General features: G+C 44.5%; 1 protein-coding gene across 1 annotated transcript; it reads right to left on the bottom strand.

The window, feature by feature from the left end:
* Window positions 1-1855: 1855 nt before the first annotated feature.
* On the bottom strand, window positions 1856-20893 carry LGI2 (leucine rich repeat LGI family member 2). The gene is made up of 8 exons (XM_068680043.1): window positions 20648-20893; window positions 20385-20456; window positions 16990-17061; window positions 13564-13635; window positions 12930-13001; window positions 11659-11828; window positions 7641-7805; window positions 1856-5969 (listed from the first exon to the last, which is right to left on the bottom strand). Exons 1-8 carry the CDS (start codon window positions 20851-20853, stop codon window positions 5152-5154), a joined length of 1647 nt encoding a protein of 548 aa, XP_068536144.1. The 5' UTR covers window positions 20854-20893; the 3' UTR covers window positions 1856-5151.
* Between the last annotated feature and the right edge of the window lie 208 nt (window positions 20894-21101).

Below are 21101 nucleotides of genomic sequence, written 5' to 3' on the forward strand. Positions count from 1 at the left end.
TTGCCTGTCGAATTGCATCGCACCCCTCTGTGACTCTTTCCAGTGTGGCAACGTGCAGCTCCAGATGCTTCCTCCCTTCAACATTTTCTTCACCTAATCCATGTTAGAGTCATAGGATCATTCAGGTTGGAGAAGACCTCTAAGATCATCTGGTCCAACCTTTAACCTAGTATTGACAAGTCCACCACTAAACCATGCTACTAAGTTCTACATCTACATGTTTCTTGAAGGCCTCCAGGGATGGTGACTCAACCACTTCCCTGGGCAGCCTGCTCCAATGCTGCACAAGCCTTTCAGTAAAGAAGTTTCTCCTGATATTCAACCTAAACCTTCTCTGGTGCAACTTGAGGCTATCATCTCCCCTCGTCTTATCGCTTGGCGCTTGGGATGTTTGGGAGAAGAGCCTGAGCCCCACCTCACTATGATCTTCTTTAAAGTACAGAAAGGTCTCCCCTCACACTTCTCTTCTCCACGCTAAACAACCCCAGCTCCCTCAGCTGCTCCTGGTAAGACTTGTTCTCTAGATACTAGAAAAACAAACAAATAAATAACAAAAAAATGTATTAACAGCTGCAGATCCATTTCTTCTGCATTATGTTGTGAAAAAAGTCTTTCAAAAAGACCCTACTCTGTCTTCCCCATTAAATCTGGGGAGGAGCAACCATCCATGCTTTGCTTTTTGGGAATAGTTTTCTCCTGTTATCTTGCTGTGACTTTCAAGGATGAATAGAAACTTTCAGAAAATGGTTTGAAGAACACGGTAAAGAGTGGGAAAAATTGTTAACCTGGCAAGGACAAAGAAACCGGGGGGCAGCTGGTGTGGTGCTTCGATGTTCAAACCACGATGGAGTTTCAGTGAACCACACCACAAAGGCTGCTGACTCCTCAGGAGCTGGAATACCCAAAAGAAAAGCAGTGATCCCGGAGCAATTGCATCCCATTACAGTGTGTCAGCCCTGCCTTTGATTGCACAAGCCTATAATTAGTTACGGAGAATTGTGTTATTTCTGAAGAAAGAGGAGGAAACACAACGAATTATTCCCTGCATTAACAACTCACCTGATCAGTGGATAATGCTCAAGGCTTGCTTCAAATGAAATGCATTCAGCGTTGATAGATTTATATTTATTTTTGCAATTTCAAAGTAAATGCCAGTGATTCAGTAAAATTTAATGAAGAGAGTCCCCAGTGAAGATCAGAAGCTGTGGGTTAATTTTATGGTTTGGTTCCTATCCACTCTGCATTTACGAAACCTGCTTGAGTATCTTATATTTTTTGAAATGAAGATGGCTTTGGTTTGTGGTGAGAGAGGAAAAAAAAGAAAAAGAAAGAAGGGAAAGATTTCAGAAAATGCCTTTAATCTGAACAGAAAAAACTCGTAGCTGCATTACATGCCTGGTAACACTAGAGGGGGTGTAAGGAAAGAGTGAACGGGGAAACCAGGCAGCTGCAAGACCTTGGAGGTCCGCGTTACCCCCGACACAGAAACTTCGTCCAACGTGGAAGAGCACGGCTCCCTTCAGGTCCAGGCTCTGAAAACCCAAATCGACCAGAAATGGACAAGGAGCTGGGTCTGGTGGGGTCTTCTGGCTCGACCTCCACCCTCCTGGGGGTCAGATGCGCAGCAGAGCCCTGCGGACGCTCATCTCCTGGGGTTTGTCGGGTATCACCGGGGCTGGAAACCTCTTGGGGCTTCATGGACCATGAGGGGACCTCTTGTGGCTCCATGGCCCACGTGAGGCGGGTTCACAAGCCCCATTTCCAAGGAAGCCCCAACCCCACTCTGTTTCTCTGAACTCCAGCTGGGGCACGCTTCACAGCACGGCTATTTTAACACAGGCAATGCACCAGTTAGTCTCATTAACTACTTTTTATTCAGCGACTGAAGGAGTACATACATTTGTCAGTGGCATAGATTACATCAACTCTTTACTAAAAAAAAGCTAAATGTATATACAGCCTTAAAATGCTCCTGCTGTAGCTAGCATACCGTATTAAACCTATGTTTATATAAACTACAGTTCTTTACATTATTGTACGTATTTTAGAATACAATAAAAATTACCAGGTGGCATGTGCTGTTATCCTTTCTCACCGTCCTGATGTTCTCACAGCTGCAGTAAAGTCTGGATATGCATAGATTATGTGCTGCGTATAACAATTTTTAGTACAGAATATAGGCCATGGAGGAAAAACCCTTGTTGCGTTTGGGAAGGCAGAGTTTTAGTTGCTTGGCTGCTCCTGGAGCTCTTCCTTGGGAGCAGGGAGAGCACAGCGAGGCTTTTTTTGAGACCCTGCCTTCATTAAATCCTGAGAAGTGTTCCGTGATCCCTTTTTTTTCATTAACAGGTCCTTTTTTACCCTGCCTCTTGACTAACTCGGCCCCACAGGCAGCAGCTGCCGACCCAAACTCCTCCTGAAGCTGGGCCAGGACGCTGAGCCCGGCTTTCCGACCAACCTCCAGAGCTACTCGGCAGCGATGCAGCCTGCCCACAGAACTCATTCCCCTCGCTTTCTTCTTCTGGTCCCGTGTGAATGAGCGAGGCTCCCGCTGATCGCTTTATCCTCTTTATTAAGCCCGTCCCTGCAGAGACCATTTTAATTTAATTCAACCTGATAGCCAAGTCTCAAATCCCCGGGACTCTCTCACAACGGTACCATTTCCGACTATTGGATACAAAAGCACTTCTGCGCCATCCTCTTGCTTCCCTTCAAATCAAAAATATCAAGATCCAATTTCTCTAAATCAGCTTTTAGCTCTTGGACTTGTGCCCTTGCTAAGCATATGGTACTAGCAGCGAGCCCTAAAGAAAGTGCTGAGAATTGCCCCTCCTTGTCAGAATCTGTGACTGCGTTCACACGTGCATGCTAGACAGGAAAGGACTAAAAAAATGCCTTCCAACAACACAATTTAAAGAAACATCGCTTGTCAGCCATATCTGAAGTTAAAAAGTTAACTAAGAAAATGGTAAGAAATTTCATTCATGGGCAGATATGTGAATCATCTCTCAGTTTTGTGGGTTTGTTAGTTTAGTCCAAGGAAAGGTATTGCTAAAACCTACTGCTGATGTTGGTTTGCGAGGTGAAGGGACAGAGCATCTATCTGCTGGTCTGATTGAACCCACAGGACTGACACCACGCTAGGATTCGGAGGGCAGAACATCAATGCTTCGGGCAGCTGGGTGGGCTAAACTGTCCATTTAATTAAAAATAAAACCAGAATGAGCACCTATACAGGGAAAAAAAAAAAAAGAGAAAAAAAAAAAAGAAATTAACACGTAACTTAAAAACAGAATAAAATAAGTTATGTCTCTGACAGGCCAGTAACAACTTTTATTTCACAGCAGCAAGGCAAACCTTGGAGAAGGCTGTGATATTCCAGGTCTCTGGTAGATTGCGACTCCTCATGGGAGTCCTTGTGCAGAATCCTCGTCTGCATCGCTGTTCGCATCTGGATGTTGGAAAGCCTGTCAAAACATCCCTATTTTTGGTATTAGGTCACATTTCATGTGTGTGTCCAGGGCAAAAACACGAAGCTCACTCAGCACAGAGGCAGTGAGATACTCAAGCATGGAAAAAAAGGGCATTTTTATTTGCTCCACTTGCTTTACACAAAGCCTTGCTATTTGCCAGTGTGGAAGTGCAGCAGCAAGACTCATGATAAAACAACCTAACAGGCGATGCAGTATGAAGAAAAAGAAAATATTGTATACATGAAAAAAACAAACACAACAAACAAGGCTTCTGCTATACAACTTCGTTGGGTAAATATGTTGGAGCCTTTCCAGGAGAATGGTCCCCAGCTGTTACCCTGCCAGAGGCTCTGTGCACACCAGGACTGCTGCCAGATTTAAGATAAATGAACGCCTTATTCTGTAGCCACCCAAAACACCAACGAGACGTGGACTGTTCACATCCTGCTGTACAACCTGCAAGACTTTTGAAAGCTTGGCAACCCAGCAAAAGTCTGGGGCCACCAAAAGGAAACTCTTCTTCTTGGAGCCAGGGTAAGCTCTAGCTGCCTCAGTTTCAAAAGACCTGGTGACAACAAAGTCCAGTTTGGTTCTCAGATTCCCCGAGTACATTGTGATGACCAAAACCTGAATTTATTGCTTGTGAGCTGTGCTGGAGGGAGAACTCAGAATAAATCATCTCATTGTGTACAGACAAGATGCAGCATGAAGAACATGAATGTAGATGCATGTTACAAACTAAAATTTAAGCTGTGTCTTGTGGAAGAATAAGACCTTGGTAAAACACCCCAGAATCTACCGGGATCATCAGGAAGAGTGTGAATTAGGGCACAATGAGATGTATTTCTGGAATACCTATTAATCCACAAAGTAGACTGAATTTACTGAATTACTGAATCTACTGAATCTACTTTCAGTAGACTGAAAGTAGACTTGAGTCAGTGCACTCAAGGCACCAAGCAGCCCTCTGTTATTTTGTCTGTATTATCTTGTTAAGATCTCACAGTCTAGAAGCAAAATACCTTTATTTTCCTGGCCACCCAGGTACTCTGGGCTGGGCTCTTGGTTATGTACAATTTGTTGCTGAAATAGAGATTAATATAAGAAAAATGGCAATAGATTTTGACTTTCCCTTTAATCTACAATGAGTTAAAATGACACCTTGGTCTTACTACAAACCACAAAGACAGATTTTGAAGACAGAGCTCAAGAAACCAAAATGAAGTGTATTCCGGAATGTTCATTTGCTTTTACAATTCATTAGCAAGCATGATGACCTGCTTCTAATCTTAAAATCTTTGCTGAGATCTTAGCTAAAGAGTCAAAAGCATTTCTCTGCCGAAGCATAGAAATGGTATGGCTTCCGTGTTGCTTTCATTATGAGATGTCCAATCTAAGGTAGTTTTCTGGGTAAAATTTATATCGTTCTTAGATGTCAAAATTAATCCTAATGCACTGCACACTCATCTGAACGGCTGCAGGTTGCAAAGTGTCTTTGAAAAAGGATAGAACGGACATGTCATGCAGCAACCGAGTAAATGCAATCCCTGATTAATATGCAAGTTTTAAAAGTTCAGAAAATGTCATCATACTCCATAGGTGCTCCCTGTTCTCGGAAAGGTCACTGTTTTGCTTGTGTATAAATGTCATTCTACATGAATTTCAATCCAGCAGCTTTTCATAAACTCAAGTCGATGATGATATGTTCAAATATTTGTGTGTTTCCTTTAAAACTGGAGGCAAAGAAAAAATCTCTTCGATCCGTTGACACAGCTGTGAAAGAACGCGGCGCCTGCACATAGATTTCTTTAAATAACCTGAAGATCTTCTTTTCACCATCCCACTGGTATATCTGGGAGAACGTATAGTCACTTCCCAAGGCTAGGTAGTAATTATTCTTAAAGGAGAAAGGCTGCAGCGTCATGGCTCCTCGGGAGGGAAGAGCCTGTATCTCCACGAACTGTTTGCTGTTCCATTTCATTACTCTGGAGTCACCGATGAACCTGGTGAGCGTGATGTACAGGTTGTTCTGCATCCTGAAACTCTTCACAGCCAGGACATCTTCCATGTTGGGGATCTCACTGTGTGGGACAAACTTCTTGGAAGCTTTGTTCCACTGGAGTATAATGGGGACCTGTGAGCGGCTAGAGAGGATTAAATGGGATTTCCCATCTATATCAACAAACTCTGCATCGGTGTCCCTGAACCACTCGTGAAGGGACTGGTAGGAGTAAAACCCTTTGTTATTCCACTTGTACACTGTGGACAAACCTGCTTTGGAACTATCTGCGATGACAAAAAACATCTCACTGTCTATCTCAAAAAGCTCTATATCATTCGGCTTAGAAATGCGAGACACTTCGATATCCTGGAATTTGACAAACTTTGTCCAGCTTTCATCGTACTTGTAAATGTGCGAGCCACCGAAGAGCTGTGCCACCACCACAAAGACTTGGTCACCAACAAGAATGGCTTTACATCCCACTATGGACTGACCTATTGCCCAAAGAAAAGCACATATTAGCACAGTACAATGCACTCTTCAAACCACAAAAATATTACTAAATCACCCATCCCTTCTTGTAAATCTTCGTCATCTCATAACTGCCTTTTACTACACACCATCAGAGCTTCTTTTCTTGCTTTCTTCTCCCCGGTAACTGGAAAATTGACTTCAAATTGCACCCCTTAAAAGGTGAACCCTAAAGTGCTCACTACTCTTTATCCAGAATCCTTTGTCCAAATACTACCCAAAACAATTATTTGAGCCAGATTTTGTTACTCAGTAACAACAGTTCTTATCTCTCAACTCAGCAAGAATTTGAAATTCTTTTATTCATGGGATGTCTGTATTTCCAGTTTAACTAGAAGAATGAAATATATTCTGTTTTTCTTGGTCCAAGAGGGCCAGAGTCAGCTTTTTGCTACTGATGCGTCTTGTGGATATCAGTACCACAGCAAGATGAAAAAGATAAATCTAACTCTGTTGTTTCTGAATTTTTGGATTGCGTTAAACTCAAAATATTTAGGACTACTGCAGTTGCCAGATTAAATCATATCAAGTTATGGGCCATTTTAACAATCTCAAGTCACTATACAAGACCCACATCAAAAGGGAACAACTGAACTATTTATTAAATGATTTGTTGCAAGAAAAGAAGTTGTCTCTGAAACAGTTTATGTAGAACTGAATCTGCACAGACCCCTGTGCTTGCTCTATCCCCAGCTGGCCCTCACCCACTGCTGTTTCACAGCTAGCCTGTGATGAGCCATCACCCTTCCAGTGCCAGTAACGTAGGGATTCATCTCCAGTACCATAAAGTATTTGCAGTGTAGACATGACTACTTGAGCTGATCGTTCAGGCTCTTTCTGGTCTAAGTCAAAGAGCTCTCTAGAAAATGGTTCACTTCTTTCTCTGCATATTGAGTATTAAGGCAGTCTTGACAACTAGCTCAGGTCCATATTGTAGAGGGCTAAATTCAGACACCTGAATGCCAAGCATAGAGTTAAAAATGACTCCCCCCCCCCCCCAAAGTACACAACCTGCTCCTAAGCTCTACAAAACACGCTTTAGGCTCCACAAAAAGCTCTTTACACGATTGTAGTCTGCACCTCTCCTGTATTTCAGAGCCCAGCACTTAAGTTGGGTTTTCTGGGAATACAGGACAGTAGTTTGAGAAACGTGTCTCTGCACACGTGCTGGGTGTGGAGCTAGGGCACTAGTTTAGTGGACTTGTAGACTGCCCACCCACACGTATCCTTCAGGCCTATTTCTTTCTACATGCAGCAGAATATTTCTGTCTTCTATTTTGCAGGCACAACAGCGAAGGCTCCTTTAATCTATCCTTTAATTAGTGTGATTTAGGTAGGGAGTAGCTCAGCTGTGACATTCACGTTAGTGTTTGTACCTTGAGAACAACTCACAAGTTCAGACTGAAAAAGCCTTGTTTGTGTGCTATAGCAAGGTTAAATGTGCATGTATGAACAAAATGCACTACTCCATGAAATTATTATTCTACAAATATTGTGAACTTTAATCTGCCAGCTTAAATACAGATGCAGGACAAAAAACATCATCTGGTCCCATCTGTGTGTCTCGCCCTCACAATTTTTCCTTGTGAAATGCCAATAGTTCATCAACAACTGGGATCCCAGTGTTCGTGTACCTGTGATGTTGTCGTAACTCCTGAAATTCATTTCAATGTGATCCCACTCCAGCACCATGCAGTTCTCCATGCTGGGCTGTGCAATGGCTACAAACACATCGTTCTTAGAGTTGAATGTATCCACTGACACTGACTGGTAGGGCAAAATCTGGTGAACAACAAAATCTAGGAATATACATTTACAACAGTTAGGACAGGTCCTTGCTGAAAACACAAAGTTGCTGACTATAAACACTAGAAAATGAGTGATATATTCTGAATTTTGTATTAGCCTAAGATGAAGGTGTCAGTGCTCATGTGAGGCATGCAGCAACAAGGGAAAGTGTCTCCTTGCTTTAAGCATCATGAACTGTCCTCTGGCAGTACAGCTGCCAAGGAGATCAAATAGGTAAATAGTGGCAGAATTCAGATTTTGCAGCTAGGCTGGCTGGCATCCATGAAATCAGGATCATGTTCACATGCTGTCAAAGAGAAGTCTCTTTCCCCACAGCTGGAAGTTGCTTTCCTGTCAAGTAAAATGGCCTTGCTAGAATCACTTTCAAGCTGAGAGACAGCAACTTCCAGCTGAAGTCCAATAACTTCTTAAGACATGCAAATTTAATCACTAGCAATTTGTGTTACGCTAAACCAGGCAGAAAGTGAAATTATATCCAAAGTTTGCCTGGGGATAACCCCATTTTAGCTAGACCATAGACAAAATGGTGTAATCAAAAACTCAGTTAACGTACCGTTTTACAGGGCATTGTAAAGTAGTTTAAGCATAAAATACAACCAACCTGCAAATTACTATCCAGTGGAAAACTTATTCTAGATGCTAAGACTGAGGAGTTGGAACAACCTGTAAAGGCTGGGAGCATAACTCCAAAATTCAAAATTTCTGCTCAGGCACCAAGTGCCTGTACATTGAACGTTAAAAGTCACATTGGGCTAAGTGAGTAGCCAACACAGAACCAATTTGGGGAAAAAGAGCAAACTGGGTCTGAGTTTGATATTTGGCCTGACAGCTTGTCAAGGTCATCGTTATCAGAAAAGGACATCAGTATAGCAGAGCTGACAAAGAGAAGCTGAACCTACTAAGGTGCTTCTGTCTAGAAGGTGGCAGAAAGCCTGCCCAGGAGTTATACGTAGATATAAATATACAGAAAAGGAAATGATTATCCCACAAAGAGTTTCTCTGCAGAAACAGACAGCACTCTTTTAAACTCTGTTCTGCTCTGTGCTTCCACCATTCACTCCTCCTTTGGAAAGCCCTGAACATCCAGGGATTGGGGTGAAATGTTGATTAAGCCCTCACCCTGGTCCCTAACTTCGGTGTGTTATGAAACACACGTCTTCCAATGAAAAATTCATCTCTGCACGCCTGAAAGTCTTTGCTATTGAGAAGTTACACTTCTGGAGAATAAAGGCAGATGACTACCATTACACAAACAGAACAGCTACAACAGAAGTGACAGTCTCCATCCTTTGAGGGACTGTTACGGATAGAGCGTGGGCTTGATTCATCAATGCAGGTAGGAAAACAAAGTTACCTTCATTCCCACTGCGGAAATAAAAGGATTGGAGAAAACTGACAATGTAGGTTGCAGAAAGCAGAAGTAAGTGATAAATCATGAGAAGTAAAGTATGGAACAGGAACAGATATAGTCACAGAAAGTTGAAATATTTTTAAAATCTTGAGAGGGGGAAAAAAAAACAGAACAGATCTAACACTGAAAAAAACATCTTAACAGTTTTGAAACACTTCAAGGAAATCTGTGGGTTAAAACATACCAGTCGATGTGTTAAAATCCACTGCTCATTCAGAAATGATTCAGTGTTAACACAGCTATTTTTACTTGTACCTGTCCTTGGGCTCTTTATGGCACTGGACAACTAAAAATGGGTAACAATGTCAGCCATAATCAGTAAAATGCGACAAACCAGCTGGAAATACCAGACTAATGTGGGACAGAGTTACACAGTAAAGAGATGCTGCCACATCGGGCGTGCCAAAAATCTAGGCCTTAGGGGCGATGGAAGAGGAAGGCCTGTCTTCAAGTCTCCTGAAAGCCAAGCTGGGCTTATAACCAAAACACAGCGCCCTTGCACATGATTGCAGGAGAAACACACACACACTAAAGTGAAATGTGAAATGAGTTAACCTATTTGCATGATGCAAGCCATGAGAAGTGGGAAAGACAATATACTACCACAGAAAGAGTTAAAAGTGCAGGTCACTGGCACTGCCAATCACTTTCACTGTGAATAAGCGATCAAGAATTTCATCCATTGGCTTTTCCTTTAATTTGGCAGCACCTCTTTTACATCTCCCCTTCTGCCATCACTGTGTCGGTTCAGCAAATGCAATGGAGCCTCCGAGACGCACATTTTACCAAGCAAACTCCTTTGTTACCACATGCTACACCCAGTCATGCTCACAGAGCATCAGAGAGCAGAAACAATGAAAGTCTGATCAAGGCTGGCAAAGGAGGGAAGACGGTGCTAAAGGCTAATGTGAATGAAAGATTTGTAGGCTTTCCTCAGGGGAGCGTGTGCTAAGAGCACTGACCAGCAGTGAGCAGGAAAGGAGAGTATACCTAGGGAATATGTTGCTTTATTTCAAAATACAGTTCAGGTCTGAGCCTGTAATTAATCAGCCCTCAGGAATCAATACGGGCATATTTAGCCTCCCTTTAGAACTGGGTGAAGCAAGGGCAAAGAAGGAAAAGACAGCTGTGGGCTTAAGCCACAGGCCAGCAGGCCCACTGGAGTGCTGCAGCACATGATGTTACATTTATCCTCAGTGTAATTTCACTTCCAGCAGGCAAAGGGACTAACAGTAACACATGAATTTTGTCTGTAGCCACTTTATAGCTCAGTATCTAGATGCAAAGAGATGACAGAGCATAGGTAAGTCAGTTCAGGTCTGAGGACCAGGAAGACAAGGCTTGTTTTCGCACACTGTCCGTGCTGTGCAATTTCTTAAAACAGACTGAAATGAAATGAAGCCTACTTTATAGCACTTCTGTTTACAGACACAGTAACATAACCTGAGAGCAGTTCTAAGCAACATTGCTCGCCTGTTTTTGACATCCTTTCATGTGGCACATTATCACTCCTTACCTCTGCTGCTCTTCTAACATGTTTTTGAATTCTGAGTTCATTCTCTTTCACTTAACATAGTGCCCTTGGATTACTTTTCTTACCCTGTCCTGAAATTTTATCTTATGTTACCAGTAATCAACTTCTCTACTGTCTCCTAACAACGACTGACTTGATGGCAGATGAGAACTTGAATGCCTCTGACATTACTGTATAGAAAAAAAGGCAAAATACTGACATTATGTACGTGAAACATGAAAACAATACTCGGAGCTGATATTCTCAGTTGTATGATGTGACTGCATTTAAATATAGGCAACGTCTGCTATTTAGTCATAAAATATAAGCATACCCACATGCAGGTTTCTCTTCACTTCCTTCTACATGCTTTACATTACCTAAAATAAAAGTCAAGATCCTGAACAAGACAGTACTTGAAATATTATTGGACATTTCTCTCCAATTTAATGGAGTTCTATAAAGAACTGCTGGCAGTATTGCTGCCACATTTGATGACATTATATCGTGGCCTATTGAATAAAAGCAGCAGATATAGCCAAATCGTTTGAACTTCTCTTCATTGCTTTCTGTGAAATACACAGATTTTTGGGAAGCTCATCCGACATCACTATATGGCCTTATTCCAGAAAACAGAAAGCATTCTGTGATGAAAATTAAGTCACAAGTGAGTCATAATCAAGCCCTTTGGAATATGAATGGTCCCAGCTCTTCTCCCATTATCACTTAATCCAAATAAAAACTTTGTATTTCAGCTTCAAAATGTGATTTTCTCATTTTATGCTCGTTCTAGTACTTTGTAGGTAACCCTTTCCTCCCTTCATCCCCCCAGGTCATGCTCACAGAAATGAAATGGTTTAGTCTACAGCTCTGATATTTAACCGTTTGCAGTGTGCTTAGAAATACGCATTCTGAATACCTGTAGTGGTGCATTCATAATCAAAACTTGTCACATCATTTAACTTCTTATCCTGATATTCTGCTGGACCAATACACAGGACATCAGAAACAGTGGAATTTGTCATCTTTAACCACAAAAACAACCACTTGGCTTTGCAGTCACACTCAAATTTATTTCCCCTTAAATCTCTAAAAAAACACACAGAAATAAACATATTTGAAAAGGTTGATAGCAACATAAACACTACAGAACTGTTAGCACCTTGACATACTGAACTTAAAAATATGTGAGTACCTTTGAATTGTTTTTGAACTGAGAAGAGGAAAGACTCGATAAGTTTTATTCTGATGTTCTTTATATGTACACTCCTTCACGGAAGTATTGTCCTCGGAAAAACAGTTTCAGTCTAAGAAATAAGACCATGCATAACACTACTAATAAGAGCACTGTGATTCATGTGCAAAGTCACTTGTATTTATATGTTTTCATAGGATTAGGACTACAGCATAATAAATCCTCACAGGGCGGCTGTCTGCTGCAAGTCTGCTTCCCATCATCTATTGCTGACTCAGACAAACCCCATTCCTTCACCAAACTACGCAGCACCAGTGCTTGACAGGGTGGGCTTGCTGCTATCACTTTTGCGCTACGTTAAAAAACAGACCTAGGACTGGTATTTTCAGAGTCCCTGCTGATGGGGAGTCCAGTCAGTTTAACCTCCCCCCTATTAACTTACGTACAATTGCACATACTATGCCTGTTCTCCAATGCTTTGGCAATTTTGGGGCTTACAATTGTACTTCTTTAGTTAAGAGAGTCAGGGATGCTGACTAGCAGCTTAGTTACACGCACGCAGACAAAAAACATTGACTATAAGTCAGCAATGTGCTACAACTGCACAAAATCAGAGAAAAAAAACATTTTAATTAATACATTTCACTAAAATAATCTCAAGTAATACTTGCAACAGCAACAGGAAAAGCTATGCAGAGAAATTATAGTTTTAAAATTTGTTGTCTCCCTTTTGCTAAAGAAATATAAATAAAACATTAGAGAGAAGTACAATAAGGCAAGCTATATACAGCACCATGAGAAGCAACAGTGATTTGAGAAATAGCAGTTACTCCAGAGGGTCTACCAAGTAAACAATCTTAAAAAGAGAAAAGATAGAAGAGCAAAATGTATGTTTATTTTCTGCACAGATATCACACACACAAAAGCAGAACTTCAAACACAGAGCAATAGAATCACAGAAGCAGGCAGGCAGTAGAAAGATTTTCATTACTTACAGTTCAATTAGAGAATCTAAGTCACTGAAGACATCCCTTGGCAGAAATTTAAGATGGTTATTGGCCAAAGAACTAGAAAAAAAAAAGTTATAGCTTAATATCATTGTTATCTCTCATCTTGTTGACTCTTACAAAGTCTGAACTTGCTCACAGAATGTTAATTATCGGATACTGTCCAGCCACTGGCATTGTTAACTACCAGAAACACGCAGGCATTAATTACACTCATTCAAGAATGGTGATTGCTCAAAGAAAGAAAATGAAGCTGACGCAAAAGTAAAACATATAAAGCTTTTTTATTGCCTGGGTGAAATGTGACACAGAGGGCAATGACTGAACATGCTGAAAAGAAAGAGGAATGTTAACCACACGTACACAGCACCACGGTGGCACCACTGGCAGCACCCACAGGCAATGGCTGCACCCCAACACGACATGTGAGCATGCACAGGCAGCTGAATGTGCCTGTGAATTTTTTTAAGGCCGTTTTTTAATTTGTGGGAGGCATGTTACTGACTGTTGAAGGTTGCTGAAAGCACAGAGGTAAATAGAGGTATTAAATGTGGCTTGAAAGCCAGCTATCTGCAAGGAGAGTTTTGCTCGAGTACAAATTACTGGATGTTAAATAACTTACAGGTGGGTGAGGTCTCGGAGGCCACGAAATGCATTTCTTGAAATGGTTTCAATTTTGTTTCCTTCAATGAATCTAGGCAAAAAAAGAAAAAAGTATTTTCAAAGACTTTAATTAACATTATGAGCACCACACCAGTGCTTTAGCCTATGTCCTCCAAACTCAGCAGGTTCCTGGGTAGCCCCTTCAGACTTAGAGGTGGGGAATTCTTGGTGGAGTTGGTCATATTGCCTCATCACCTCGCCCCTGGTGTACCACAAGTAATGATGCAGGCACCAGGCCACAAATATCCAGCAGCAGAGGAACAAAATGGACAAAGCAAAAAAAAAAAAAAAAACATTATTCCTTTGTAGTTTAATTCTCATGGAGCGTGTTGTGTGAGGAAAGAGACCTGGGTAAGACAGACTTCTGAGATGGACTTTAGAAGCCAAAGTCGCACTTTCCTCTCAATGGCTGCCTGAATTGTGGAATCACTGGGCAGCAAACAGCCAGGACTTCACAGGCTGCAGATGGACACTGCTCAAGGAGCCCACATCCGAAGGAAGAGTGCCCACAGCCAGGTGGCTGTACGCACAGTATCACCTCTGCACCCGCAGAGCTGGAGGGCTCCCAGCCCGCTGTCTCTGCAACAACGTGAACTGCACCTACATACTGGTATCCCAAGCCCAAAGTCTGCCTAAACGTAAAACCACTGCCAGAGGCCTTGTTTGTCTTCTTGCTGCCACATTTCAGTGCTCTCCAGCTGTGACATCACCTCTGCAGGGCACCCAGCTGCACACGAGTCATGGCCCTGTGTACTGGGGGAATAACGGTAGTGATGTATCGATTGCTGGAGCATGCTGCTCATCCTGAACGCACATCAGCATTTAAAGAAAGAGCTGATATTTGAGCATCCTGACCCCAGAGCACTTGAGGACGCATCCATAAATATACCATCAGCACTGCAACGTCGCTGCGGCCAGGTGGCCATCAAGATATTGCATGGTACAGCTGTATCTGTAGGAAGAAAACTGAACATCAACTTCAAAAACAGTTTTATGAAACAAAATGGTCTCCCTTTCCCCTGTGCATCCTTGTTTGTCTTACAGGGAAATAGAGGAAAGAATATTATGCATCAAGGTTACTGCTTCAAAGAGTCAAGACAGGGCTGCAGCCCCGAGTGGGAGGTGAGATGACAAGAGCTCTGGGTTCCTGAGCTGAGACATAGCCAAAATCCTTCATGAAGTGACTGGGATCCTCACTGCATGCAAAGGATGCAAACTAAAGTATCGTGTCTGCACAGAGGATGTCAGTAAAGGGTCAACCATACTCTGTTACAAGGCAGCCTGGGGACATGAATTCAATCCACAGAGCAGAGAGCCAAACTGCTCCCTGACACAGTACCCACACACACTGCCAGCTCACCCTCAGTGCAAATAAACACGGTTTCGCTGAACACAGTGCGGAGGGAGGATGGAAATTTGGGCCGGGACTCAGTAATTTGCTGGATTCCTGTGTTACCAAACCCAGCCTCAAAGGCCTGCTACCCTGGGAACAGCAGCAAAGCTCCCATCTTTACCAGACCTTTCTCATCCATGCTGTGCAAACATAGGCTGGCAGTTTTAGGGGTGCAGGTGAGTGGAATCTTGCTATCAGTTTTGCGAGTGCAGTGTGACACAGTGCTCCTGCTAGGGAATAGAGGTAGCTGCTGTGGGTGCTTCCCAGCTGCTCTTCCTTTGGAGACTACATGGTACACAAAGAAGCTTGTTCTTGTTCTTCAGTAAGGTTTCCTTACGCTCTGTAAGGTCTGATCACTGGCAATTGTGAGACACCAGCTATTACAACTGTGACGGTGTTACTGTCTGCAGAGACCCAAAAAAATAAACAGGCCAGTCACATTCAGTTCCCGAAAGGTACTGGTGAGATTTGCTGGGAAGAGGAAGCGCCCTCAGGACTTGGCAAGGCAAGGAGAACGACCACAACCATTAACTGAGACCATTTGGTCGGCTGACACTAAAAGAAATTCAGACTGCAAGGCTTTACCAGTCTTAATTGTGTTCCCTGGTTTGCAATTAGCAGCCAGGGACAGAAACTGTCCCTTTGATGAGCTGAGGAGGGGCAGGATTTTCTTCTTCCTAACAGGGGTCTGGTTGCAGTTACCAATGCAACAGTTACTGTAGAGTATGCTACTGTGCCAAGCTCCATTTTAGACTCATCAGCTCTTCAAAGCCTAAGCAAGTCATCATGGAAACAACATAAAAATATTTGCAGAGTTGGGTTTGTGCTTTGTTTTTCTCCTTTTTACCAGCTTTCTGCAAATTACTTTTTTTTTTTTTCCTGCAGACACTTGGAAAAGAAAATCAGATAACTTACTGTCACTCAAAAACCTAAACGTAGCTGAATTGTGGATTTCAGCATATGCCATTTATGATTATCCTCTATCTCTTGGTCTGCTAATTCCACTGTTGACTGCTTCTCATGTATTAGACCATTAGTCCTGAATACACCAACTTAATACCTACTTACCTGCAAGTCCTTAGCAAGAATCAGTTTTATGAGCACTGGTCTTCCTTTAGGCAATGACAGAAATGTTTTCCACAGCTACCTTTCAGCGCAGAAAGGTGGGTGGAAAGACAATTTTTTTTTTCAGATTATATTCAGAGTTTAAAACATACCAGCTCATGTCCGGTAACACAGAGAAATGGCAGTCCTTTGCAGTAGAAGTGAGGACAACCTGGTACCAGGGCTAATACATTTTTAAAAGAAAAAAGGGTGACCTAAAAAAAGAAAAAAAAAAAGATCGGGAAATGAAAATGATGTAAAAACCAATGGAGACGTGAACTCAGTTAAGAAAAAGGAAAGTCAAATAAATGTAAATAATACTATAAATAATTACAATAATTATATGAAATATATGTTTATATATATCCATATATTCATAATTATTTATAATATGAAAATAAATGCCATGGGCATTAAATGAAATATCAGAACAAAGACAAAGTTGGAGAGAAAAGTTGGGGAAAGAGGGCCAGTCCGGTAATCAGGGCTGTTCTGGGCAGTACCCTGACACCCTGCAGCTCCTCTTCAGGCTGTCAGCAGGCCACGAGAGGCTTCACCGCCTCTTTCCTGAGATCCAGAATTCCTTCAAAGTGATGGCACTGTTCTGTAAAGCCAGGACAAGCTCTTGTTCAACAACATTTTTTCAGTGTACGGTAATTACACAGAGCCACCTTGCACCCACGGCATATTTTAAAAATCCACTGCAACCTCTGGAAAATGGTGAGCAACCATAAAGGACATTTGCACAGAAACGGAACATAAATCCTTCATCTCTCCTGCTCCTGGTAATCATAGCAAAGACTAAGACTTCATGGCAGGAGTCTTGGCAACTTATCAAAACATCTTGATTTATAAAGGACGGGGATATACATAAAATACCAGACTTACAAGTATTCTAGATGGAAGAGACCAGCGAAGGCATCGTCCCGTATAACAGTAAAGGAGTTAGAGTTCAGCAAGCTGCAAACAGAGAGCAGGCATTAGGAAAGCACATTAAAACCCAACACACTGTGTTACGCCAGTTGTGTTTATTGACCGTGACCAAACCCATCTTACCGACTCCAGCCCACATTGCCCCACCAATGCAGCACACATAAAACACTGTGGAATGGTCTATAAAAAATTTTAAAAAGAGGCATAATGTGATGCTAGTTCATGTCCACTACTCCCCAAGAAATACGTTTGCTGTACCATTCACCTTGGTTAAATACAGCCTGGTCCTAGATTGCTTTGTCCCCTAAGTAGGGCAAGTTGTCCTTTCAGGGTGAGTCTGCTGAGTGTGGACCCCAGGTGCCCTCAACCCTGAAGTCATGCTGAAAGTTTTCAAGAGAGCATCTCAGTTCCTCTCCTAAGCTTGGAGACGTAGGAAGCCCTTTTGCAGAAGCACCAGCTTCCATTTATGCCGTCTTGGTGGATCAGGGCTTGCTTGTTTTGAGCTCACAGGGGGATGCTCCAAGCCCAACCTGTCAATGTGGGAGGAGAGCACACAGTTTGCACGACCTGTTTGTCAGCTGCAAATGCAGACGTGCCCAAACTGCCAGAGACAGAAAGCCCTCCTGCCCCTGGAGAGCAAAACTCCACATCCAAACGAACCAAGGAGAAGCAGCTCCGGGTGCTGCCTTGCCCTGCCTCGTGAACTTCAGGGCCAAAATGCATTGGAGCTGCCCCAAGTGGTTTTCATCTGAGCCAGGAGAATGCAGTTAGGAGAAAGAAGCCATGGAAAGGCTTGGCCAGCTACGTTCCTCCTTTGCTGTATCAGAGCACACAGGTAGACAAGTCTCCAGTGTTTATGTTCAAAGGCACACTCAGCCATCTCCTTTGAAGAGCAAAACTTCTTCAGTCTAAAAAGCAAATGCCACTCAAATCATTTTTGTAAAATTTCAGAATTTTCAGGTATAAGTGAACATCTTTGCAATAATCAGTTTACTACAGTAACTTAATCTTCTTTTTGTATGGTTTTAGGCACTTTGCTAAAATTAATTTATAAGATTAATGGACATGAAATGCAAACTTTCCCTGTGATCCTTGCATTACTGCTTCATCATGGCGACTGTGACCGAAGATACAGTCCTGATGCACACCAGTGCTCTGTTCAGTATTTGTCGTCATTTCATCCTCCCTTTTTGGCTGTTTGAAGGGCAAACTCCCCAGTTACATGGACTAATGAAACGTGTCAGGGTCCAAGGTGATGATGGTGGTGGTTACAAACCCCTCTCACTCCAATATCTGATCTGCCACATAAAATGAAACGTCTGACTTTCTCAATGGCTGACCTTCCTGCCAGCTCAACACTTCTTCCTGGAAATCTGTAACACCTATTGAGAGGGAATAACCTTCATCTGCTCAGATTCCCCTGTTCTATTTTGCACCCACAGATTCATCTCTTTCCTTCACAAATGGCACAGGTCTGCTGCTTCCACCCATTCACAGATGGGCAAAGCACAGGGCTCTGTGCTGGTCCTGAAGTCCCACAAAAGCTTTGATTTGGGACTTAGCTTATGCTTAAACACTGCATGGTAAATCCTCTATTTCCCCAAGGAGATCAGAGAAGGCATTGTAGGAACATGCTCCGCTTTTAGTCCTGATCTCTGCTTTCAGCAAGAGGGCTTGAGGACATCAGCCTTTCCTTGCCCAGGTAAGCCTTTCATGTAAGAAATATTAGAAAATACTTTGTATATTAGAAAAACAAACAAACAAAAACTTAGCACAACATTAAACGTAATTTTCCATTAGCATACATTGTGACAGCTGTATTTAGAAATGAGGTGATTAATTATTTGCTTATCTTGCCTACTGTATCCTCTCACCCTAAAAACCAAAGTTGATCAACCTTCTCATCCCAGGCTGTGTTGCCTGGTGTTAACGAAGGTGAATGCCCCTGTAGACCTCCTGACCAAAGGTGAGTCAGAAGCTGTGAAGATTCAGCCCCACTGGCCTTAGAATCATGGAATCATTTAGGGTGGAAAGACCTTCAAGATGATCAAGTCCAACCACCAACCCAACCTACCAAGTCCCATCACTTAACGGCGTCCCTTAGTGCCACATCCACACATCTCTTGATGTCCTCCAGGGAGGACACTCCACTACCTTTCAGGGAGCAGATTTCGATTCTGTGAAGAAATTCCTCCGAACTTCCACTCTAAAGCTCCCCTGATGCAATTTGAGACCTTCTCCTCACATCTTATTGCTCGTCACCTGAGCCAAGAGACCAACACCATCCTCACTGCAGCCTCCTTTCAGATAGCTGTAAAGAGCAGTGAGGTCTCCCCTCAGCCTCCTTTTCTCCAGACCAACAACGCCATTCCCTCAGTTATTCCCCATAACTCATGTTTTCTAGGTCCTTCACTGGTTCGTTGCTCTTCTCTGCACATGCTCAAGCAACTCACTGTCCTTGTAGTGAAGGGCCCAAAACTGAACGCAGTATTAGAGGAGCGGTCTCACCAGTACCACACACAAGGACACAGTCCTTCCCTGCTCCTGCTGGCCTCCAGCCCTCGCCTTGCCCACTTCTCCCCAGTGTTTTCCATGGGGTGCTGTCCCTGTCCCCAGGCAGTGAGTGGGAGAAGGACCGGGCAGGCCGCAGGAGAAGCAGCTGGCCATGGCACTCCCAGATGTGTCACACCACCTCTTCCCCCAGGCCACTTTAAGCTGATGGCTCTGCAGCAAGCGCTCAGCCCGCATTTCTGTTGGGCCACATACCTATCTTTTAGCCCTGTATCTCTTCAGAACGTGTCTCTACTTTGGGCAGAGCCCCACCAGGGCGAGGCAAGGGGGGCTGGCCTGGCACAAGGTGCCAGGAGCTGGGACATGTGGCAGGGTCACCTCCTGCGGTGGGGTGCATCCCGCCTGTGGGACCACAGTGGCCGCCAAACCACGGGGTCACACTGCAGACAACACACACGTTTTGGGCACAGAGCCCTTCCCATAGGGGTGCGGGTGTCCTCCTGCCTTCCCCGTGCCATGCCACATCTCCCCGTAGCGTCCCGAAACGCCACGCCATGAACCTGGCGCTCGGTGCGAACGGACAGGGAGGGGAACTCTGCCCTGAACTTAACGCTGAAACTCAAAAATAAGAACTCAGGGCGTCAGAAAGCGCTTTCTGCCCTCCTTTGGGCAGTGCAAACACGCTGCACGATGGCTCACGCTGCTGCAGGACGGCGCACAGCTGCCCCCGGGCCCCCAGGCTCACGCCGTGCCCTCAGCCCGGCTCCTGCCAAGCCAAAAGCGCAGCCGGGGAGCCGGGCAGCGTGCGGGGACGGGCGCCCCGTGCTCGGGGTACTTACAGCAGCTGCAGGGAGGGCAAATGGGAAAACATCCTGTCCTTCACCTCCGAGAAGGTCCCGTTTACCAGGCTCCTGCCGAAGGGAAAGAAGAGCCGCGGGTGAGGCTTCCCGGAGCCTCGGGTTTTGCCGCTGCCCGCAGGGAAGGACGAGAGGGGGAGGCGGGCAGGGCGTAAGGAAACCGTGCTAAAAACAAACAAAAAACAAACAAAAAACCAAAAACACGACCGCGACCCCCCGGCCGCCCCCCGTCCCCGGGCACTCACAGGGAGCCGAGCCCGGCGGGGAGGCTCCGCGGCGCCCCGGCCGCCCCCACGCACAGCGCCGACTCCCGCCAGCAGCTGCAGGGCGGCCCGCAGCGAGGCGCCGGCGGCCTCCGGCTGCCGCAGGGCACGGCCACCAGGGCCACCAGGGCCACCAGCAGCCCGGCCGCGGTAGCCCGGAGCGCCAGCAGCCGCCGCGGCCCCGCCATGCCGCCGCCCGCTCCCCCCCGCGCCGCCGCCTCCCCCGGGCTGACATCAGCGCGGCGCCGCCCCGCGGCTGCGCGGCCCGCCCAGGGGCCTGGCCCCGGCTCCCCTCAGCGCCTGCCCCGGGTGCCCCCCGGCTGGGCTGAGGCCGTGGGTGGGTGGCCAAGGGGTTATTTTGCCCTCCTGGAGCCGGGGTGTGCCGTGGAGCAGCGTGGGGGTGCTGCCTCGCCTTGGTTTTTTGGTCCCCCGTGAG

This window comes from Anas acuta, chromosome 4 (genome assembly GCF_963932015.1).
Source record: "Anas acuta chromosome 4, bAnaAcu1.1, whole genome shotgun sequence".
NCBI lineage: Eukaryota > Metazoa > Chordata > Aves > Anseriformes > Anatidae > Anas > Anas acuta.